Source organism: Adiantum capillus-veneris, chromosome 4, assembly GCF_014529385.1.
Source record: "Adiantum capillus-veneris isolate H3 chromosome 4, ASM1452938v2, whole genome shotgun sequence".
Lineage (NCBI taxonomy): Eukaryota > Viridiplantae > Streptophyta > Polypodiopsida > Polypodiales > Pteridaceae > Adiantum > Adiantum capillus-veneris.
This window is the reverse complement of record NC_140934.1, coordinates 23,824,280-23,848,858: the sequence shown is the minus strand read 5'-3', so window position 1 is coordinate 23,848,858 and position 24,579 is coordinate 23,824,280. Positions and strand designations below refer to the sequence as shown.

The 24,579-nt window shown below is 45.2% G+C and overlaps 1 protein-coding gene across 4 annotated transcripts in view; it reads right to left on the bottom strand.

The window, feature by feature from the left end:
* Positions 1 to 22,994, bottom strand: part of LOC147458868 (Acyl-CoA N-acyltransferases (NAT) superfamily protein) — a 70,764-nt gene extending 47,770 nt beyond the window's left edge. For 2 of the 4 annotated variants that reach the window (XR_015187804.1, XR_015187805.1), the window contains exons 1-2: positions 22,744 to 22,994; positions 22,555 to 22,626 (exon numbers count right to left, since the gene is read on the bottom strand). Coding sequence is in view for 2 of the 4 variants with exons in the window: in XM_086510286.1 (XP_086366412.1) it covers positions 22,555 to 22,626; positions 22,744 to 22,915 (244 nt within the window). In the remaining 2 variants the exon portion in view is untranslated. The remainder of the gene's footprint in view (positions 1 to 22,554; positions 22,627 to 22,743) is intronic. The other 2 variants (XM_086510286.1, XM_086510287.1) reach the window with 2 other exon arrangements.
* Between the last annotated feature and the right edge of the window lie 1,585 nt (positions 22,995 to 24,579).

The following is a 24,579-nucleotide window of genomic DNA, read 5'->3' as shown; positions in this document are numbered from 1 at the left end:
TTTGAAACACGGAACGGGGATTCGGAACGGGAACTTGGAATGGGAACGGGGAACGGAGACCTGAAAGCGGCCATTCCCTGTTACTATGGCCGTGGGTACGTTCAATCGTCTCATGGTAGGTCGTTTCGGTGATATGGTCGGTGTATGTGTGTTCATCTTTTTAGATGATATTCTCATTTTTTCTGCATCGTGGGAACAACATGAAAGAGATGTTGAAAAGGTACTAACTCGTTTGGATGAGTGTCAGTTGTACATTGCAGCTAAGAAGTCTGAATTTTTTCTTACTGAAGTCACTTATCTGGGTTATATCATTTCTGCAGAAGACGTCAAGCTAGACCCGCGAAGGTGGAACAGGTTCGTAATTGGGATTTGCCCAAAACTGCATATGATGTGCGTTCTTTGCTTGGTTTACGTCAAGCATATAGTTCGCACATAGAGAATTTTGCACGCATTGTTGCACCTATGACTGATGTTTTGAAAGGGGTAAAGACTCGCCGTCAACGCGTAGACTTGCCCGAGGCAGCCATTGAGGCTTTCGCAGCTCTCAAGGTTGCGATGACAGAAGCACCGTGTCTTATCCTTGCCTCTTGGGATGATCCCTTTGAGGTATGGACGGATGCGAGCAATGTCGCCATAGGCGCTGTGCTCTAGTAGCATGGTCGTCTTGTAGCTTTCCTTATCCGGAAGCTCAATAGTGCGGAAAAGAATTATTCAGTTTATGATAAAGAACTTTTGTCTGTCATTCACTCTCTTAAGCATTGGAAGCATTTTTTGTATGGTAGAGAGTTTACAGTGCGCACAGATCATCAAGCCCTCAAGTGGCTCCAATCTATGCCTAGTGCACATTGGAGTGATCGCCAAGCACGGTGGTCACAATTTTTTAAGCAATTTGGAGGTTTGATTGAGTATGTGCCTGGAAAAGCTAACCCTGTTGCAGATACGTTGAGTCGCAAAGGACAGATTTTGGCTCTTGAGTCAAGAACCACATTTTCTATACAGGGTGAGTCTTTTGACAGCATGAAGAATCAGTATGCAGATTCGGAGTTTGGTAAGTATTGGTTGCAGGCTCTTGCTTCCCAAGGGCCCAGCAACTATCTCATTCGTGATGGATTGTTATTTTTTTGTCAGCGTTTATGTGTGTTGCCCTCTCTCAGGCCAACCATATTGCATGATGCACATGATTCTCTCACAGGTGGGCACAGGGGTATGAACACCACATTGGAAAAGATTGAACGATTTTTTTATTGGCCTAAAATGCGAAAAGATGTATTTCGTTATGTCACACAGTGCACTATATGTCAAAAAGTAAAAGCTCCTCGGGGTAAGCAGCAAGGCCTCTTGCTTCCGCTACCTATTCTCCAGGGACCTTTTCAGGATATCTCTATGGATTTTGTGACTAACTTACCACCAAGTTTGCATTCAAGGAACACTCAATTTTTAACAATTGTTGATCGTTTCAGCAAATTTTGCATGTTGATTCCTTGTAAAGCCACATTTACTGCACAAGATGTTGTTATTTTTTTGTCAGCGTTTATGTGTGTTGCCCTCTCTCAGGCCAACCATATTGCATAATGCACATGATTCTCTCACGGGTGGGCACAGGGGTATGAACACCACATTGGAAAAGATTGAACGATTTTTTTATTGGCCTAAAATGCGAAAAGATGTGTTTCGTTATGTCACACAGTGCACTATATGTCAAAAAGTAAAAGCTCCTCGGGGTAAGCAGCAAGGCCTCTTGCCTCCGCTGCCTATTCCCGAGGGACCTTTTCAGGATATCTCTATGGATTTTGTGACTAACTTACCACCAAGTTTGCATTCAAGGAACACTCAATGTTTAACAATTGTTGATCGTTTCAGCAAATTTTGCATGTTGATTCCTTGTAAAGCCACATTTACTGCACAAGATGTTGCACGATTGTTCATTAAGCATTGGTACCCCCTCTGTGGTTTGCCAAAGTCCATTGTTTCAGAAAGGGATGTTAAGTTCACGTCCAACTTTTGGCGCGCACTCTTTGAAAATTTTGGCACAAAGTTGAATTTTTCATCCGCTTTTCATCCACAGTCAGATGGTCAAACAGAAATTTATAATCAGTTTGCTTTTGATATGTTAAAATCTTATGTTCATGATCAGCAGTCTCAGTGGGAGCTCTATCTCCCATTGGTTCACGCTATTCTAAATGACTCCTTTTCTTCTGCTATTGGTCGAACTCCGTATGAGGCAGCTTTTGGCCGTCCGTTCCAGTCACTTTTGACTAGATCGGTCAGTCAAATGCCTGATGCCAATGCCGAGAGTCAGTCATTGGATGAGATTTTTGAGAGTGTGAAGCTTCGGCTAAGCAAGGCTCAGGAATCTTATTCTCGACAGCCTAACAAGCATCGTCAGGAGGTCTCGATCAAGGAAAGAGATTGGGTGTATCTACGAATCATGAAACAACAAAATAGCAAGATGGAAAGAAATGTGCTAAGTTGTCTTTTCGTTTGTATGGTCCATTTCCAGTCATCAAAAAGATTAATGAGGTTTCAATGAAATTGCAGTTGCCTAACTCATGGTCAATGCACAACGTTTTCCATGTTTCTTGGTTGAAAGTGTTTCAGGGAACACCTCCAAAGGACGTTTCGGAAGAAGAAGAACCGGAGATCATTGATGAAGCTGAAGTCATGGAGCCGGAGTAAGTCTTGTTGCATCGGTTTCGCCATGGTTCATAGAAACAAGTACGACAATATTTTTTCAAGTTCAAAGATCGAGGAACCCATGAAGCGGTGTGGGTAGACGAAGAGTTCTTCAAGGATTATCAAGAGTTGTTGGCAGACCACAAGGAAGCCATGCAGCTCGTACCAGTACCTCACTTTAAAAAGGAGGGGATGTCACGTGACACATCCAACCCTATGTGTCCGTGGACAAGCTACACCATAACAGGGTTCTCGTCAGTCCAGTCAGTCTAGATTAGAAGTGATATGGCACTTTTGTGAGTCTATTCGTAGACCGTGCATGCCCGGTCAGCGTTTTTCCTCCAACAGCCATCACCATCAAGGTCTGCCTCCTTGGCGTTTTTCCCCACTACCGGCAGCCCCAACTCCAGCGTCTTGCTAACGCCAGCGATACCTGCAAGAGGCAGCGTTTTCAGCCATAAAACGCAGCCCAAGACCTGTTACAAGTCAGCGTTTTCAGCCTTCGACATCAGCCCCAAAAATGCAGCCTGATCGTGCAAAGACCTCACCGTTTTTATCATCCATATGAGCCTCGACAAATCAGGGATTTTCAGCCATAAAAACAGCAGCAAACCAATCATTTTCAGCCCCCCAAAGTGGTCCAGATTCTCAACCATTACCCCCTTTGTGGACAGCTGATAGAAGAGAATCGAATTCAACCTTAAAGTCATCATCGTCATCATCGGCAGAGTCCCCGTTTGCATCAGTCCATGCATCATCATTGTACACCTTTGTGCAATCAAAAGTAGACCACTCTCGCCGACAAGAGTGGAGGGTTTTACAACCTCTGGGGTGTCGTATCTCTTTTCTCTCCTTCTTTCAGTCTCATACACTTGCACGCACAATATCCACTCACTCTGTTCGTGATCATAGCACTCTCCATAAAGACGGAAGGCTCTCTCCTTCCCTTAGAACTAAAAGGAACCTTGAGCAAATATAGATCACTACTCTTGAGAAAATACAACATTCATTCCGCTGCACCTTACATCTTAAGTCCTTTTAAGTTTTTGAATAGGTCCTCATTTTTTTTTTTAAACAAGTTATAAAATCACGAGGCCTGCCCTCATAAGATTAAAAGGTTTAGGGTCAAAGAGTCAAAGATGAGAGAGAGAGAGAGAGAGAGAGAGAGAGAGACAGAGAGAGAGAGATGAGCGGGGCGAGGCAGATATGCCTCTCCCTTGAGATGGTGTATCGAATGCCAAGCAATCTCTCTCTGTCTCTGTCTTTGTCTCGCCCTTATCTGCAGGGGAGACCCTCAATGGAATGGGAAAGTGCAAAGTTAGTCGAGAAAGAGCAATGCAGGTGAACTGTGTGCGCTTGTTGCATTTGCTTGCAATCCATGTCTTCCTCTGTCCAAACTCCGAGTGGGCGTTGCCGTAATGGGCACTTTGGACAGACGTCAGGAAAGGGGAGTCGAGTGGAGCTGTCACAAAGTGATGATGTGTCTGCCCGAGAGCATGCGGGAAACCGTAACCTTGACTACTGTTGAAACCCGAATTTCTGGAAACCCTAACCCTAAAATCTGCCAGAAACCGAAACCCTAACCCTAAAACCTGCAAACCCTAGAAACTGCCAAAAACCCTAACCCTAACCCTAGAGCACTCCCGAAAATTGCGGGGATTTGATGAGGTGGCACCGTACGGCTGAGCCCGCTTTTTGCGGTGCGTTTTACGGCAGCCAGAAATTGCTTTTCCTCAACGCAATTTGAGGAGAGAGTATTTAATTAAAAGCTCTAGAGAGAGAGCTTGTGAGAGAAAAGAGTTCTGCTTTATTTTTAAGCTTTTGGGGCTCTACTTTTGGCATCCCTTGTAAACTTTAAATAAGTGGTTTGGGCACACACTCTGTAGAGCATCTGGACGCAGAGTCTGAGAGTGAAACCCTAACCACTCTCTTGTACTTTGAACTGATTAATGCATAAAGAAATACCGAAGGGCGCCAGTCTTTGGGGCCAATATCTCTAGGCACGGAACTCCGCCGGGCCATTACAAATCTATTGTGAACTATGAACTGTTTTGAAGTGGTTATTTGGTGCTGTTGTAATTGATTCTTGACTTGGAGTGTCCAAGTCTATTACAGTGGTATCAGAGCACGGCCAATTTCTCTTCTAGGGAAATCCAATCCCAATTTTTTTCCCGCAGCACCTATGGCTTCACGCAAGGATCAATCGACTCCCTCTGCATCTGGAGATGCGGGCAAAGATCACAATGAAGATTCCGGTAAAGAGTATGGCCCGCCTCAGCCTACTCAGGCGGAGCAACGAGAGATGAAGCGCCATCAATTGATCGGCGATGCAACAAAGATGATGCTCAGTTTTGCGAAGGACCCGAAATTGGCAAAATATATGAGCGAGACTTCTTTTCAGGAAGTGCATGCGCAGTGGCAGAAAACCACAACACCACCCCCGAAACCCGCTCTCAAGAAACCTTCTGCTCACAAGCAATATTCAAAGAAGGAATTAGAAGAGGTGGTTGCACGGATTGCTCAGCTTTTTGACGCGCAGAAGAAAGCCAAAGCACGGCAAAAAGCAGAAGAAAGGCACTGACTTCCCGGGTTATTTAAGTCGTCAATCGACATTTGACAAAGCAAAGAAACAGAAGAAGCACGTTCGATTTGAAGGAGTACCCAGTTCTTCTTCTTCTTCTTCTTCTTCTTCTTCTTCTTCTTACACTTCTTCTAGCACTTCAGATTTGAGCGAAGAAGACAGAAAAGGCAAAAAGTGAAGCAAAAGACAACGCTTCGGAAAGGGCAAGAAAAAGGCAAAGAAGTCTAAATCTCGCCCAATGAGTGACAATTCTACAAAGGACTCATCTACGGATAGTTCAAACTCTGATGACGGCAAATTTTATGCGAACAAGAAGGATGTTTATAAAGCCAACCAGTATGACTTTGTGGAAGATAAAAGCAAGAAAGTCTGAGAGTTTAAGGAAGGTGGACAGTCGATCAAATTTGACACTTTTTCAGGATACAAAGATGCTTCGAAGGCTTTGTCTTTTATACAACAGTTTGACATCACTTTCGCGGGAGGACGCTACTCAGAGCACTCCAAGATTCGGAGAGCTGCCTCGGGAATGCTCGAACTTGGTGGTCCACGCTTCTTTTAAGCAAGACTGCGCCAGTTAAATGGCTGAAATTTAAGAAGCTTTTTATTTCTTCTTGGCTGACGCAAGAGTATGAACGCGATATACGAGCTGCTTGGAACCATCTTCGGATGACCAAGAGAGATACAATGGATGCTTACTATGAGAGATTATGGAGCTCTTTTCTGCTCGCCTCTTCATTCAAGAAGATCTCATTCAGAGACCAGATTGAGCGGTTTACCTTACAGAGATCCGAGATCACTGCTTGGAACAGAAGTCGGCTTCTATTCAGGAGTTGAGTCATGCGAAACGGGGCTTTGCCATTCACTCTGACAGTCTGACCTACCCCACCGGTGAGGTCATGACACAACGAGTCGAACAAACTTCAGCGAATGAAAGTAGAAAGAGAAAGAGCAACCCAGAAAGAAAGGATGCGCGACCCAAGCTTACTCCTCAAGAGAGAGCTCGCTTCATCAGGGAGGGGAAGTGCTTTGGATGCGGGGAACATGGACATATCTCCGCGAAGTGCCCTAAAAAAGCACAGAAAGGACAAAATGACAAGGACGACGACAGGCCTGAGAGTTCAAGAGCAGTTGAGGAACGTGGAAGAAAAGGCAGGATGAAGACCAGATTGGTTCCAGATTGTGTGGGTACCGATCCCAACACCATGGACGAGAGTACAGAACTTTGTCGAGCTTGGGGCAAAGTGAAAGATCAAGAGGCCCTGATCTTCTTTGATGGAGGAGCCAAGGCCAACATCATTTCACCGGAATTGGCGGCGCGGGTCGAGATCACTCCCGATCGGATGGGACCACTTGCGGAGGTTGTTCTAGCGGCACCCGGCACGGACGTAGCCATTACACCTGTCATTGGCAAACTTCGGTTGCATTGTCAGGGGCATTTGGGACATGAGGACTTTTTCATAATGCCTTTGGAAGGTTGTGATGTTCTCTTAGGGATTCCCCGGTACCACAAGAACAACGCCGTGGTCGATTATCGGGCAAGGAAAGAGACATTAACTACAGAGAAGGGCAGAACCATTGTACTTGATATAAAACTGAAGGGCAAGTCTGTCCCTATTGTATCGGCTTCGGCCATTTCTAAATTAATGAAATCCAGTCTGTTTGTTTACTCGATCTTTATGAAAGAATTGAGCGATAAGGATAAAACAAATATGTCTAAACTTGATAAAGAACACCAAGATTTTCTCCCCTCTCACGCCGATTGCTTCTCAGAGGCCTACCAAGCGAGTTACCACCTGCTCATCCTGAAGATCATACCATTGATCTGATACCTGGAAGCACACCACCGAACCGGCCACCTTACCGTGTGAGCCGAGCATAGAATGAAGAGATTATGAACCAAGTGAGACCTCTTGGAAAAGGGTCTTGTCCAGCCTAGTACTTCACCGTATTGCTCTCCAGTGTTGTTGGTTTTGAAGAAAGACGGATATCTTGGAGAATGTGCATCGATTATAGAGCTCTCAAAAAATCACCATTAAGAACAAATTTCCGATTCCTAGGATCAACGATATACTCAACAGATTACAGGGATCCTCGTGCTTTAGCAGGATTGATTTGAAGAGTGGATATCATCAGATCAGGATCGCGCCGGGAGACGTCTACAAGACAGCTTTTCGGACAATTTTTGGGTTATTTGAGTTTTTGGTGATACCTTTTGGCTTACCAATGCTCCTGCGACATTTAACCGGATGATGGACAGGATTTTTCGAGAGTACAAGCTATTTGTTGGCACTTTCTTTGACGATATCATTGTTTTCTCCAAGAATGAGGCAGAACACAAAGATCATCTGCTTCAGGTCTTTCAGGCATTACGAGATCACAAGTTAGTGATTAATGAAAGAAAAGTGAATTTTTCCTACCAGAGATACACTTTTTGGGACACATTGTCTCAGCAACAGGAGTGCAAATGGATCCGGTCAAGATAGAGACTATCCGTGATTGGCCCGATTTGAAGAATGTCCATGAAGTTAAAAGCTTCTTGGGACTGTGTTCGTACTACATGCGGTTCATTCGAAAGTTTGCAGAGGTTGCTTCCCCTTTGCATATCTTGACACAGAAAGGAGTCCCTTTCTCGTGGGGATCCACAGAGGTGACTGCCTTTCGGACATTGAAAGAGAAATTGACTACCGGACCAGTTTTGACTTTGCCAGACTTGCATAAGTCATTTGAAGTATATTGTGATGCTTGTGGTCGTAATCTGGGTGCGGTCTTAATGCAAGAAGGCCATGTCATTGCTTACGAGAGCCGATTGTTCTCAAGGCCGGAGATGATAGCACAGATATATGAGAAAGGGCTTTTGGCAGTTATCCATGCTCTTCCTCAGTGGAGGCATTACCTACTCGGAGCGGATTTTACTGTCTTTACAGACCATCAGAGTTTGCGATACTTCTTGTCACAGAAGCAGCTTTCGGAAAAGCAGATGCGGTGGGCAAACATCTTGTCACAGTTTCACTTCCAAATTGTCCATGTTCAGGGACAGAAGAATGTGGTGGCAGATGCTTTGTCTCGGAAGCCGTTGGTTCTGGCTATTTCCGCGATACATCATAGGAGCTTCGAGGATATGGTCGACCAGTATGCCACAGATACAGATTTTGCAGATGTTTTCACACGGATACGGGATGGGGAGACAGTAGCGGGATATTCCATTCGGGATGGCTACTTGAAGAGAAAAACCATGTTGTGCGTTACTCAGCCGTTGAGAGAAAAGGTTATGACTGAATGCCACTGTCCACCTTTTACGGGTCACCGCGGCATTGCGACCACCATGAAAGGGGTAGAGAGATACTTCTTTTGGCCGAGAATCAAAAAGGATGTGGAAGAGTTTGTGCGCAGTTGCTTAGTATGCTAGAAGGTCAAGTTTGACAGGCATAAAGCACAGGGATTGTTACACCATTTACCCATACCCACCCGCCCCTAGGAAAGTATTGCAATGGATTTCATTTTTGATCTCCCGAGAACACAGAGTGGTCACGATGGTATCTGGACTGTTATTGACAGATTTAGCAAGCAGGCTCATTTCATTCCAGTGAAGAAAACAGTCACGCGAGACTTAGATATGGCTTTTGCCAAGGTTCGCGAGGCTTTGTAGAAATCTCAAGAACGACAGAAAAAGGCAGCGGATCGCCATCGTCGCGACTTGAAATTGAAGGAGGATGATTGGGTGCTCTTACGTTTTGAGAAGGCACGCTTGAGAAAGAAAAAGGGAAAGGAGAGGCTTTTTCCAAAGCTTAGTATGCGATACTACGGACCTTTCTAGATCACTGAAAAGATAAATGATGTCTCCTTCCGACTGAAATTGCCTGATACTTGGAGGATTCACAATGCATTTCATGTGAGTCTCTTGAGACCTTTTGAAGGTGATGTGCCTGATGATGGGGAGCCTGATGAGCAACCCGAAGTGGAAAAAAACGAGGAGATCCTTGTTCCTGAACAGATTTTGGCACATAAGGATACAAAAAATAAAGGTAAAGTCCGAAGGCGGTTCTTGGTTAAGTTCAGGAGCTATCCTGCATTGGATGCGAAGTGGATGGAGATCCTTGTTCTTGAACAGATTTTGGCACATAAGGATACAAAAAATAAAGGTAAAGTCCGAAGGCGGTTCTTGGTTAAGTTCAGGAGCTATCCTGCATTGGATGTGAAGTGGATGGAGGAGGAGGACCTAGCATATACTCCTCAGATTGTGAAACTTTACCTCGAGGCTTTTGGTTTAGCATAGTCTACTCCAGATGGAACCCAAAATTTCAGCTTGGCCAGAGATCTAGTGCAGTGGGATGCACAAGAGGAGAGTTACTCCGCTCCTTTGTCAACAGATGCCTTGATTTAGATACTAGAGTCACTGATGTCTCTTTGAGCTTCAGGGATACTGAAAGCTGACAATATTCTGCTGTATGACTTTATGAGATGGAATTCCTGATTATGATACTCATTTGTTCTTGACTTCTTTTAAGTGCAGGAACTGATAGACGAAATGATTGCAGCATTTTGGTCTGATTAATCTCAAATAGACAAGGTTGCAATAGGGGTTAGTCAATCGGACATCGATGAGGTCCCGATTGGATCTAGATGCGATTACTAGCTACATTGCCGATAAATCATGGTCTAAGATCCAAATGAATGTTGAATGTCATGTGATGTCCTCTGATGTCTAGTGATGTCCTGTGATGTCGTGTGATGTGACTGTTGATTGGTACATGTGCTAGATGTATGTTCCTAGTACGGAGGCACTAACAGTCAGTGTCTACTAAGACGGTTTATGGCCTCTGTCTGTTTCGCAGGCATAATCGAGGGCGATTACAATGCTTTCAAGAGGGGGGTATGTCACAAAGTGATGACGTGTTTGCCCGAGAGCATGCGGGAAACCCTAACCTTGACTACTACTGAAACCCTAATTTCTGAAACCCTAACCCTAAAACCTGCAAACCCTAAAACCTGCCAGAAACCTTAACCCTAACCCTAAAACGTGCAAACCCTAGAAACTGCCAGAAACCCTAACCCTAACCGTAGGGCACTCCCGGAAATTGCGGGGATTTGATGAGGTGGCACCGTACGGCTGAGCCCGCTTTTTGCAGCGCGTTTTACGACAACCAGAAATTGCTTTTTCTCAACGCAATTTGAGGAGAGAGACTTTGCTTTATTTGATAAAAAGCTCTAGAGAGAGAGAGGTTGTGAGAGAAAAGAGTTCTGCTTTATTTTTAAGCTTTTGGGGCTCTGCTTTTGCCATCCCTTGTAAACTTTAAATAAGTGGTTTGGGCACTCACTCTGCAAAGCATCTAGACGCAAAGTCTGAGAGTGAAACCCTAACCACTCTCTTGTACTTTGAACTGATTAATACATAAAGAAATACCGGAAGGGGCGCCAGTCTTTGGGGCCAATATCTCTAGGCACGGAACTCCGCCGAGCCACTGCAAATCTATTGTGAACTGTGAACTGTTTTGAAGTGGTTATTTGGTGCAGTTGTGATTGATTCTTGACTTGGAGTGTCCAAGTCTGTTACAATAGCCGGGCATGCCCTCTAAGCAGTGGAAGAGAGAAATCACGCAATAGAGAGAGAGAAAGAGAGAGAGAAGAAGAAGAAGAAGAGAGTTTTAACGTCGTAGGAAACTATTCTAAGAGACCTTAAGGATCTAGCCGACGAGGAGTTGAACTCAAGACGTGTTATTCAAGAGGGAAATGGCATAACCGATCTACCACACTTAAGTGATAGAAAGGTTATACCATTTTCCTCTTTTTATTAGCGCACACACATACACCCGAGAAGAAGAGTTTTAACGTTGTAGGAAACTATCCCAAGAGACCTTAAAGATCTAGCCAACGAGGAGTTGAACTCAAGACGTGTTATTCAAGAGGGAAATGGCATAACCAATCTACCACACTTGGGTGATAGAAAGGTTATACCATTTTCCTCTTTTTATTAGCGCACACACACACCCGAGAAGAAGAGAGTTTTAACGTCGTAGGAAACTACCCAAGAGACCTTAAAGATCTAGCCGACGAGGAGTTGAACTCAAGACGTCTTATTCAAGAGGGAAATGGCATAACCACTCTACCACACTTGAGAGAGAGAGAGAGAGAGAGAGAGAGAGAGAGAGAGAGAGAGAGAGAGAATATTGGTGGATGCTTTTGAGGGTCAAGGAGTAAAAGACGAAGTGCAAGGCAGGTAACAACCATAGAGAGGAGAAGGAAGGATGGAGGCCAAGCAACACACAGCAGGCACGAGTGAAAAATTCAATGAGTAGGACCTGAAAACACGAAAGTGTGAGGAGGATTTCTGTTGGGAATCTCTCTCTCTCTCTCTCTCTCTCTCTCTCTCTCTCTCTCTCTCTCTCTCTCTCTCTCTCTCTCTCTCTCACACACACACATGCCTTGGCTTGCTCAACGAATGCATCACAAGCATGCTGGCCATGTTTAGCCATTCTTCCCCTCTCCCTTGATGATCTAAGGGCTGTGCGGAGAGAGTCCACAGGCCGGATGAAGAGAGAGAGAGAGCAACTATGCTTGCGCCATGAAGGCATGCATTACACCCACAAGATATATATGCGGACTGGTGGTTTGCGAGAGATTGAGAGAGAGTAGGGAGTAGCACTTGTTGCTAATTGGACTATTTTCTTACTTTTTTAATGATTAAATCTCTTTTTTAGGATATGTTATTATGTGCACTAAGAACTGTTAAAAGATTGTAGCTACAGGAACTGCCATCAAGAACGGACAACTCTGATGTGTCATTTGATGGGTGACGGTAAACATCGCGAAGGAGTTTCAGTAAGTTCGGTGGAAAGGGCCGGGTTACGAGTGCCCCTGATGCGTCACATGATGGGTGACGGGTGCATCAGTAAGCGGGCATCCCGTAGGCTAAGGAGGAAATCCGAACTGAGTAAGAAAATACGCGTAAGAACGCAAGCACAAGAATAAAGATGGGTTCAATGAAGCTTTTTACGAAAAGCAGGAACAATCGCGGGAAGGCAGACGCTTTCCCGCGAGGAATCTATGTTTGCATTGCATTCGTGCATGTGGTTGCATCCAAGGACGCCTGGGAAGTGTTGTTAAATGCATTGGTTTTAACTTATAAGGTTTTATTGAGTTTTTGGGCAGGTTCAGACCAATTTTAAAATATGCCGGCCGCCCACTTAATAAGTGGGCAGCCACTTGGAAGATAAAGCAACAAAACTAGCCAGCGAATTCTCTCTCCCTATTTCGGGTAGAACAGCGCAAAAAAAAAAAAAAAACGGCCGCGATCTATACACGAGCAGTTATTCGTGCCGTGGCCAGGGAGCTATAAAAGCACCACATGCCCTCACTCACGGGGGGTACCAACATCAGCAAGAGAAGATTCTGCCGCAAGAGATCGCGAGACTACGAAGCACGGAAGTCGCTTTTCCCGCGCAAGAGCGACAGGTATCTATTGTGGATTCGCCTTACGAATTGTTGTCGCATGTTTGTGTGCTTTGTTTTGCAGGAATCTCCCGTCTTACGGGAAGGCCCTTCACGCAAAGTACGGCTTCACGCCTAAGTCCCTTACGGGAAAGTACGGCTTCGCGCCTAAGTCCCTTACGGGAAGGAACGGCCTTGTGCCCAAGCCCTTTACGAGAAAGCACGACCTTCGGGTCTAAGATTACAGAACGGAGGGGTTTCCTCGGGTTCTTGTGCTTGTATACGAATTCTCCCGGAATAAAAGAATACTCTTAACGGGGGGGGGGGGGGGGGACCAGCCCATCTTCTGGTCCCCAATACTGTGTCGATCTTCTCTCTTCTCTCACATTTGCAAAGTATTTTAATTTTCAGATTTTCCAGTGCTCGTGTATTCTCCCGTTTTGTGACAGTGGTATCAGAGCTTGGACTCCTCTCTTTCTCTGCAAAGAAGGACGATTCCGGGAAGAACGGGAAGAACCATGTCGAGCCAAGGGAGAAGCGTTGAAGAGGAGCTTCAACAAGTGCAAGCTCAGCTTGCGGAGCTGCAACAAATCTTAATGTTGCCAGACGTCCAAAAGCTTTTGGGCGGAATGAAGAAAACGAATGGAACTGATGCAGTCAAGCATGCAGACAACACTGTTGGCTTGAGACCACAGGAGGCAAGAGAAGAAGAACGTGCCGAGGTGCACAAAGGATCTTCGGATCGAAATGAACGGCCTACTTCAAGGAAAGGCAAGGAAAAAGCGCTCTCTCTGCTAGACGAGAGCAAGGACATCTCTATCTCATCTCCATCTTACTCTCCTGATTATACTTCTACTTCTCGATCATCTCGTCAGAAGAAGGAAGCAGCTACTACCGCCACTACCATACATCAACCTAAAGATAAGCCTCGATTCAAGAAGCAAGGTCGCAAGTCTCAACATCCCATGAGAGTCTTCAAATCAGGCGGCAAGGACATCTAGTTCGAAACCTACAATGGACGGAGAGACATCTCCAAAGCACTGTCCTTCATCAGACAGTTTGAAGTCGCCTTTACCAATGGGCACTTCACAGAAAAATCCAAATTACGCCATGTGGGGATGCACCTCAAGGAAACGGCAAGTAATTGGTGGTTAGCCAAGATTCTGGAAGGTTCTCAGGCCAGAACTTGGGAGAGCTTCAAAGCTGAATTTTATGAACAATTTCTTCCACCTGACTTCGAGCAGGACATACGGAAGGAATGGGACTGGCTTGCCCAGAAGGAACATGAAAGAGTAACGACTTATGTGGACAAGTATTGGTCGGTTCTTCTGAGGTCACTCCCTTCATGAAGATTGCCGACGAGGAAAAGAAACGAAAGTTCGAAGCGGGTCTCCAACCGCAGCTTCGAAAGAGTATGAAGGTGTATCCGCATGATACTCTTCAGAGGATGATGGAGTCAGCAATCATTGCTGAGGATTTGCACTCAACTGGGACGCCCAAAAAGATGGAGCATAGCACTTACCGTGCAAGACAAAGAGGGGTCTACGATGACCAAGGGGGCCAAGGAAGAAAACGTCCTCCATCTAGAGACGATGATCATTCTAAGAAGCCAGAGGGCACTCGCAAGCGAACTAAGTACCTTTCTCCTACTCAACTTCAAACTTTCAGAGAGGAAGGAAGATGCTTCTACTGTGGCGAGAAAGGACATATGAAACCGGACTGCCCGCTAAAGCAGCAACGGCAAGAGCAAGCCTCTACGAGGCAAGAGAAGTCAAGGAAGGAACCCGCACCACCAAGCTCGAACTCCATTCCAGATGTTCAAGGAAACACAGAAATGGAGAAAGGGAAGCGTCAACTTCTGAAGGGCTGGGGGTCTTTGAACAACCAGCGAGTACTGATTCTTTATGATCCAGGATCCACGGATAACTTCATCTCCCTGGATACTGCGGAACGTTTGTGCCTCACACCGGCTCAGCTTGGCACACCGGTTACATCCGGATCGGCATTCGAGGGGTTGACAACCAATGCAACTCCCGTGCAAGGACAGCTCAATCTTCGGATTGGCGAGTACAAGGACTGCGAATCATTTTTGATGGCACCCATCGAGGGATGTGATATCATCTTGGGTATGCCATGGCACTTTCACATGACACATATTCCCGATTATGTGGAAAAGACCCTCACTTTTGATCATGGGGGTAAGAAAATAAAGATTCAAGCTGATGCAGGAGATTGGCAGTTTCCAATTGTAAGCCATATCTCCATTAAGAAAGAAATGAAGAAGTGTCTTCCTGCTTACTTGATTTTTGCAAAGGATAAAACTAGTAGGGACTCTCTCTCTAGTTTGGAAATTAAGCATCTTCAATTTATTGAAAAGTACAAGGATTGTTTCACAGAAACACTTCCTGATGAACTCCCTCCGGTACACCCGGAAGATCACCGCATAGATCTCATACCGGGTAGCTCGCCTCCCAATCAACCCCCTTATCGGGTGAGTCTTGCTCAGCAAGAGGAAATTTTGAAGCAAGTCAACGAGCTTCTAGAGAAAGGGTTAGTACGACCAAGTGCTTCACCCTACTGCTCTCCAGTTCTACTGGTGCAGAAGAAAGATGGCACGTTTCGAATGTGCATAGACTATCGGTCTTTAAACAAGATCACAATCAAGAATCGCTTTCCGATCCCTCGGATTGATGATATACTTGATAAGTTGCAGGGTGCAAGTGTCTTTAGTCGCATAGACTTAAATAGTGGGTATCACCAGATACGGATCGCCCTTGAGGATGTCCACAAGACTGCTTTCCGCACAACCTCTGGACTATATGAATTTTTGGTAATGCCTTTCGGCTTGACAAATGCTCCTGCGACGTTCAATCGCATGATGGACCGCATTTTCAGCCCGTATCGAGCTTTTACGGGAGTATTCTTTGACGACATACTCATCTTCTCTAAGTCAGAAGAGGAACATCAGAAGCACTTGGACTTAGTGTTTCAAGAATTGCGAAAGCATGAGTTGCATGTGAATGCAAAGAAGAGCGAGTTCTTTCTCTCTGAGATACACTATCTCGGCCATATAGTCTCTCACAATAAAGTGAGTATGGATCCTGCCAAGATCCGAGTGGTAGAAGATTGGCCTATTCCCACTACGGTACATGATATACGTAGCTTCCTGGGATTATGTTCGTATTATCGAAGGTTTGTTCGAGGATTTGCTCATGTAGCAGGACCACTTTATGACTTGACAAAGAAGAAGATTCCTTTCAGATGGGGATCGAGACAACAAGGAGCTTTTGATCGGCTCAAGTACTTGCTAAGCCATGGACCTATTTTGATAGTGCCTGACTTAAGAAAACCATGTGAGGTTCACTACGATGCTTCAGGCGATTGCATCGGAGCAGTGTTAAACCAAGAAGGCCATGCAGTGGCCTACGAAAGCAGACGGCTTAAGGATGCAGAGTTGCATGCATCAATCTACGAAAAGGAACTCACGACTGTGATTCACACCTTATCCAACTGGAAGCACTATCTTCTAGGAGCGGATTTTGTGATCAAGACTGATCACCAGAGTTTGCGGTATTTTCTTACGCAAAGGAAACTATATGAGAAGCAGATGAGATGGGCAAACTTTTTGTCTATGTTTCACTTCCAGATCCTTCACACGGCTGGGAGCAAGAATGTGGTCGCGGACGCATTGTCTAGGCGGCCAAGGGTGAACGCTATCACTTCGGTGTATCATCAAGAATTAGAAGCACTACCGGATTTGTATCCGAATGATCCAGACTTCTCCACCGTTTGGGGAAAGCTACATCGTGGAGAGAATGAGTTTCCCTATTCCATTCGGGACGGTTATCTCTACCACCATCAGGCCATATGTGTGGCGGAACCATTAAGAAAGAAGATCATGGATGAAGCACACGCTTCGCCTTATGCGGGACATCGGGGTATTCTCCCTACGACCTTGGCAATGGAAAGATATTTCTTTTGGCCTAGCCTTAAAGCAAACATTGATAAGTATGTTAGGGAATGCTTGGTTTGCCAAAAAGTGAAGTATGATCGGCATAAGACGCCTGGGTTGCTACAACCTTTGCCTGTGCCTAATGAACCTTGGGAAAGTATTGCCATGGACTTCATCATGGACCTCCCTAGAACTCGGACTCAAAATGACGCGATATGGACCATTGTGGACAGGTTTAGCAAGCAAGCACACTTCATAGCAGTCAAGAAAACGATCAAAGCAAATCATATGGCTAGGGTCTTTCTAGCTCAGATCTTTAAGCATCATGGAATGCCTAAGTCTATTGTGAGCGATCGAGATCCTCGCATGCTAGGAAATTTTTGGCGTGCCTTGATGGATAATCTTGGTACAAAGCTGAATTTTTCATCTGCCTACCATCCTCAAACGGACGGGCAAAGCGAGATAGCCAATTCCACAGTATTGGATATGTTAAAAGCTTATGTGTCAGACCGGCAATCTGACTGGGAGAAATATTTGCCTCTTGTCGAGTATGCGTATAACAATACCATACACTCATCGACGGGGAAAGCACCTTTTGAGATTCTATATGGTAAGCCTTTGCTTCCACCCATCCTTTTAACTAAGGATAAGATCTTAGCAGCAGATGAATTTGTCCGGGACTTGGACACAGCCTACGGGCAAGTTAGGAGAGCTATTCTACGCTCTCAGGAAAAGCATAAGAAAGCTGCAGACAAGCACAGAAGGAATCTAGACTTAACAATCGGACAGTTAGTCTTACTCAAGTTTGAGAAGGCAAGACTTAAGAAACAAGCGTCTCGTAAGGGGAAGGTGGTAAAACTTTCTACCGGTTATTATGGGCTGTTTAAGATCACTAAGCGAGTAAATGATGTCACGTTCCAATTAGCGCTACCGCCTAATTGGAAGATCCATAATGCTTTCCATGTCAATTTACTCCGGCCGTATGTGGGACCGCCTCCAAGCCAGCCTAGTGCTGAGGAACCTCCTGAGGTTGAGGAAACGGAAGAAATACTCCAACCGGAGCAGATAGTAAGTCATCAGGAGCGATCTCTCAAATCCGGAAAGATAACACGGAAGTATTTGGTTAAGTTTAAGAACTATTCGAATCTAGATGCTCAGTGGATGACGCAGGAGGAATTAGCAGCTTATCCCGAGATACTGGAGGTATATGTCCAAGCACTACAGTTGAGGTCAACTGTTTAGAAGCCAGAGGGATGTTGCTAATGGGACTATTTTCTTATTTTTTTAATGATTAAATCTCTTTTTTAGGATATGTTATTATGTGCACTAAGAACTATTAAAAGATTGTAGCTACACGAACTGCCATCAAGAACGGACAACTCTGATGTGTCATTTGATGGGTGACGGTAAACATCGCGAAGGAGTTTCAGTAAGTTCGGTGGAAAGGGCCGGGTTACGAGTGCCCCTGATGCGTCACATGATGGGTGACGGGTGCATCAGTAAGGGGGCATCCCGTAGGCTAAGGAGGAAATCCGAACTGAGTAAGAAAATACGCGTAAGAACGCAAGCACAAGAATAAAGATGGGTTCAATGAAGCTTTTTACGAAAAGTGGGAACAATCGCGGGAAGGCAGACGCTTTCCCGCGAGGAATCTATGTTTGCATTGCATTCGTGCATGTGGTTGCATCCAGGGACGCCTGGGAAGTGTTGTTAAATGCATTGGTTTTAACTTATAAGGTTTTATTGAGTTTTTGGGCAGGTTCAGACCAATTTTAAAATATGCCGGCCGCCCACTTAATAAGTGGGCAGCCACTTAGAAGATAAAGCAACAAAACCAGCCAGTGAATTCTCTCTCCCTATTTCGAGTAGAACAACGCAAAAAAAAAAAAAAAAAAAACGGCCGCGATCTCTACGCGAGCAGTTATTCGTGCCGTAGCCAGGGAGCTATAAAAGCACCACATGCCCTCACTCACGGGGGGTACCAACATCAGCAAGAGAAGATTCTGCTGCAAGAGATCGCGAGACTACGAAGCACGGAAGTCGCTTTTCGCCTTACGAATTGTTGTCGCATGTTTGTGTGCTTTGTTTTGCAGGAATCTCCCGTCTTACGGGAAGGCCCTTCACGGGAAGTACGGCTTCACGCCTAAGTCCCTTACGGGAAAGTACGGCTTCGCGCCTAAGTCCCTTACGGGAAGGAACGGCCTTGTGCCCAAGCCCTTTACGGGAAAGCACGACCTTCGGGTCTAAGATTACAGAACGGAGGGGTTTCCTCGGGTTCTTGTGCTTGTATACGAATTCTCCCGGAATAAAAGAATACTCTTAACGGGGGGGGGGGGGGGGGGACCAGCCCATCTTCTGGTCCCCAATACTGTGTCGATCTTCTCCCTTCTCTCACATTTGCAAAGTATTTTAATTTTCAGATTTTCAAGTGCTCGTGTACGCTCCCGTTTTGTGACAGCACTCATGGTGCAGGCCACAAGAGCGAGGCCATAGGGTACAAGCTTCTAAACAAGACGCTCCAGGCTAGAGATGGGAGTTGTCAGAGAACAGAGAATGCATAGAGTACCCTCTAATCGGTATCGAGCGATATGCAGGCATTCTTTGTTTTGTGGAGAGTGTCGAGGAAGGTTTAATGTTGCTCACGGCAGTAAATGTGTGTGCGTGCGCGTGCGTGCAGCAGAGCAAGGTCGAAGCAAGGGATGGGGATGGCCTAGGGAACTTGCGCTGGAAAGCATGGTGTGTGCTGCATACAGATTCGCAGAATGTGAAGTGTGCACCTCTGCAGTGTTTTGCAATGCCGAGCAGGAGATGGCAGCCGGAGAGAGAAACATCGAATGTGCAAATGTGTGTGTGAGGGGAATGCAAACTAAGAGGGGAAGGTGGAGGCAGAGGGGTTGATTACGATAGGGGCTATTGTTTTGCTTTTCAATTTGAAAATTCCCCAACAAGAAATAATTCACCTCTCTCTCTCTCTCTCTCCGACGCAGCAGGCAATCGCTTTCTAAATCTCTTGCACGCACATGAGTGCACATTGCACAGGGCTTGTGTCACAAATTGCTGACGTGTTAAGCCACTGAAGAATGGAGCCAACTTGCAGATCTCGGTCGAGGGGTCTAAACCCTAAGAGAAGCAGCAGAAGAACATCCAACCAACTTAAGGTTCCCGTTTGATGGGACCTAGAGTAAAGCAACCCACACACACACACACACACACACACAAAATAAAACGAGTAGCTTGATGACGTGGCAACTGTTGTACGGATTTCCAGATTTTGCGATGGTCTACTAACGTGGTAGATTGTACGGATTTCCGCGTTTCACGCTGGCTGCTGACGTGGCATAGCTGTACAGATTTCCGCGTTTGCGTTGGCAGCTTTTGAGCACTTGCGTCTAAGGACCAGTTGCTTTTGAGTTTGAAAGATTTTCATGTAACTACTTTTTATGGCCAAGGGCCTTTAAATATGAGCCAAGGGCTCATTCTCTAGCATGTTTCAATGTGAAATGAAGGAATTGGAGTATTGGCATTGTACTTAGTTGAAGCAATATAAAGAAATACCGAAAGGGGCGCCAAGATTTGGGGCCAATACTCTCTGGGGTGGAATTCCACCACTCCATGTCGCGTGTGCTCTCTCTCTCTCTTTTTCAGTTCAGTTGTAACTTGTTATTGTAGTGCTAAAAGTCAGTTCAGTCTGTTCTTTTCTATTGGCACGTGGTGCCCGTCTTGCGACAGCTTAAAGGGGCAAGGTGTCATGGTCTTGCAGCATTGAGTGAAGCGGGCTCGTTGCTCCAAGTAGGGGACAATGTGGGAGCAAATTCTCTGCGTGATGTTGCAAAGCAGGGAACACAGCAGCAACGTGTGCTCGGAGCAAGGCAGCGGACACAGAGAGAGAGAGAGAGAGAGAGAGAGAGAGAGAGAGAGGAGAAGGGGAGTGAGAGAGCTCACAGAGTGATGACAATGCGATGGACGGCTACAAATGTGAGGTGGATGTTGCCTTGCACTTGAAGCTACCCAATGCAACCATAGAAGGGAAGGGGGAGGCCATTCTGCAAACACAGCAAGTGAGCAGGGGGGATGATGGCGATAGGACAAGAGGGCCCATTTTGCCAACTCAATGGACGAGTAGGTAGGTGAGGATCACAACCACATAGCCAACCTTTATTGCTTGAAATGAGTCTTTATCTTGGTAGTGAGTGTCTACTCTCTCAGCCAACCAATTAAAAAATTGCACATTTTTTTATAACCTCTCCTTTTTCATTAGGAGAAAGGGAAGGCATCACTAAGGCCTCATTTCTTTGGGGCACACCAAAAAGTGACTGACTGCCCACTTAATAAGTGGGCCGCCCACTTTTAAATAAAGCAAGGCCACAAGAGGGCGCCCCAAAACTACTAAAATCAGCCCCAAAAACTGCGAGATCTCTCCTCTCCCTAGAAACCTGCCGCCAGCCCTATCTCTCTTTCCTGGCGCCTCATCCATTGCTATTGTTGCAGAAGTCTTACTAGCTATTCTTGCCGGTCCAAGGTGCCTGTAAAAGCAACCCCCAGCATTCACTCTCTCCTCAGATGTGCGAACCTTAAGGCAAGAAGAGTCAAGACCCCTGCCACCGGTAAACTGCAAGTGATCGCGTGAGGTTGATGCGCACAGGTCGCTTTTCCTTACTTGGATCGACAGATAAAGATTCAGAAGCGTTTTACGAGTTGTTATTTCGTGTGTGTACGCACGCGCGCTTTTTGCACACGGAGGATGAGCAAGGAGGCCTCTGCCCTACGCTCGGGGATTCTGGAAACGGAATCAAGAACGGTTTGTGGAGCTTCATGCTCCAAGTACAGACGGAAACAGAATTGAGAACTCGTCTCTAGGAATTTCCCGCACAGAAAGCAATTGACCATAGAAGAGAGGGATTACTCTGGTTCTTGTGCTTGTAAAAAGATTCTCCCTAATAAAGATTCTCTTTAAGAGGGAACCAATCCATCCTCTGGTCCCCAATACTGTGTCAATCTTTTCCTCCTCTCTTTTGGTTGAAAGTTTATTTATTTCAGATTGTAGATTATTCGTGTACGCTCCCATATGTAACAGTGGTATCAGAGCTCGGTCGCCTCTCTTTTTCTACCAAGATGGACGATTCCAAGAAGAAATGGGAAGACCCATGATGAGCCACAGAAGAACCGTTGAAGACGAACCTCAACAAGTACAAGTTCAATTCATGGAATTGCAGCAGCTTCTCACACTCGTCTAGAAGGTTTTGAACGGAATTAAGAAGCCGCAAGGAATAGATGTCGATGGGCGTCAAGAAAATCCTGTCGATGGTAACAACCCGCAAAAGGAAAACGCAGAAAGAGGTGCCGAAGTGCACAAGGGATCTTCATATCGGAACAAACGGCCTTCCAAGAACAAGGGCCAGGAAAAAGAACTCTCTCTACTGAACGAAAGCAAGTATTTCTCTATCTCTTATTATACTGCTACTTCTACTTCAAGGCAACAATGGACTATTGTCAATACGATCATGACCTGCAAAGAAGGTTATGCAATAAGGATACTACTTTTAAGGACTAAATTGATCACACATATCCTTCAAAAGGGCTCACAAAGGTGCCACATATAATTCCTTGAGATTTCCTAAACTTATTATTGGCTTTCAAGTAAAACAGAATGTTTCCCTTGCATATGAGGCAAAATACCCCTCAAAGAACGAAGAAGCTGCATGATAAACCCTCTTCCAACAAGTTCTTCACAGAACGAAAGAAGCTGCAGATACAAATAATATGATAACCCCTCTTTCAGCAAGTTCTCCTTAAACACAGATCACTTGCCGGTGGAACTACGATTACAGAAACAAGGACTGTCCAGAATAATATCGAACACTTGTTAAAGCGGCGCTAATGATAGAAATCTGACTTGAAAGAAAAATTATTAACAAAGGATTACCTGCTTCTTGAGCGTCATCGCAGCTGAGGTCCTCATCAATCCTTTGCTTGTCCAAGACAATGAAAGTGCACTCTGAAAAGGTAGGATGGGGGAAAGTCATGAGGTAGTACACTTGTGTGTGTGTGTGTGTGTGTGTGTGTGTGTGTGTGTGTGTGTGTGAGGGAGAGCGGGGAGAGAAGAGGGACTCACTGCGAGGGTCGATCATCCAAGAGTGCTGCATGGCGTACTCCTCCGAAAGCGAGAGCGGCTCGGAGCCAGTGGCTTGGAGCAGAAGAGGATCCTGCATCCATGCATGATACTTGGGCACATGCTCTCTCCTGTAAGGAACCAGCACTACTCTCTTGCCCTTCACGCTCACCATCAGCTCAGAGACTCGCGCTGAACATGTGAGTCAAGGGAGTTAAGGGAGCAAGGCTTAAAGTTATTAGTCTTGGTGTAACATCTACAGAACATATAGATTGACATCAAGCATAAGTACAAAGTCCATTGGCTATTTTTTTTTTTAAGTGTATGTGTATTTATTAAACATATATGATGATTGATTACCTCTATAGCTGTTTCTAAAATGGTCCAATTTTATGGTTTTCTCTACAATTGTTCGAGCAGTGAGATCAACGCGTTGCTTTTTGCAATACGAGTTCTGATAGATTTTGGAGCGCAGTTGGGTAGTTCATTGTGATTGTGTTGCTTCGACTTTTAATGTGGAACACTAGCAAATGAGTAGAATTAATTGATAGGCAACAACAATATCTCAGTTTGGGACTTGATGAGCTTTGGAAAGAAGCAAGTTGTGTCCCATAGCACTCACTATGCAACGGAGGGCTACTAAAGGGGATAATTGAATCGAGGAAAGGGTTGCAGCTTAATCATTCTTCTTAAATCTTACTCCTTAACCTACATTGGTGGTTTTTTGCAGATTGTCATTCAGCCTGGTTATATTGTCCATTTAGTCTCTAGATTGGGGACCCGTCTTTGAGGTACCCATCTTACTCTAAATCTATCCTTGTGATCAGCATGCTCTCATGCTCTCTGTGAGCCCTTGGATCACTCTGCCTCTGGTCTACGATCCCCTATATTCGTCCCCTCTGTCATTCTCTCTTCGTCTTTCTTACATTCTCTCATCTCAATCATGTCTTTCGCTATCTTTATCATCATTTCTTCTGTAACTTTTGCAATTGTGTCAAATTCATGTTTGCTTATGTATGCCCAGCATTTAAAAAGCTTTCAATGCACTTGAGAGTCGATGGTGGCAATCAAAAAAGCATGGAGTGTGGCATGATTAGGTTGCAATCTATTACAGATTTGCACTTTTCAATTTGGTACAATTTACGATAATGATTGGTCATGAGGCAACAACCTGTTTTTTACTCTGTGAGGTGATCATGATGGGCGATACAGGCTTCTATTATGGTGAGAGAGAGAGAGAGAGAGAGAGATCTCCATATCATCTAATCTGTGACTTCTGTCCAAGTGTCAACTTTCACGTTTACTTATGCTATAATGTATACCATCACCACGACTTCTATGTTGTTCCTCGGCTTTCAATGTTATAACTCCATCTTGTACGAAAAATTTGAATAGCCACTTGCAGCTTCCGAAATTGTGGATGCACAAGCCCGAGCTGCCTCTATTGGGAGGTTTAATGCCCTTTATCGCTTAACCAACCCACCTACACACTATCCGTGTCCCGGCTAGACATTGTCCTACAACTCACCATCGATGTTTGGTGGCCATACTTACGACAAGCCTGCCCTCAAGCATTGTGTTCACGCCATCCAGCATAGCCCTCTGGCGTCATTTGGTGTTGACACACACCTTAGCGAAACAAAAAAAAAAAAAAATCATTTATAGCACTGCTTTTGGCGGATGCCTTGTCCAGCTGTCCACCCAAAATAGCACTAAGCACTTCCGAGAGACCGATAGGTTGCATGATATAGAGACAAATGTTTGGATTGCTACGTAGAGAAAGTATGAGAAAGAATTGCTTAGAAAATATGTGATTTGCTCATAATTTAACAGCCACAA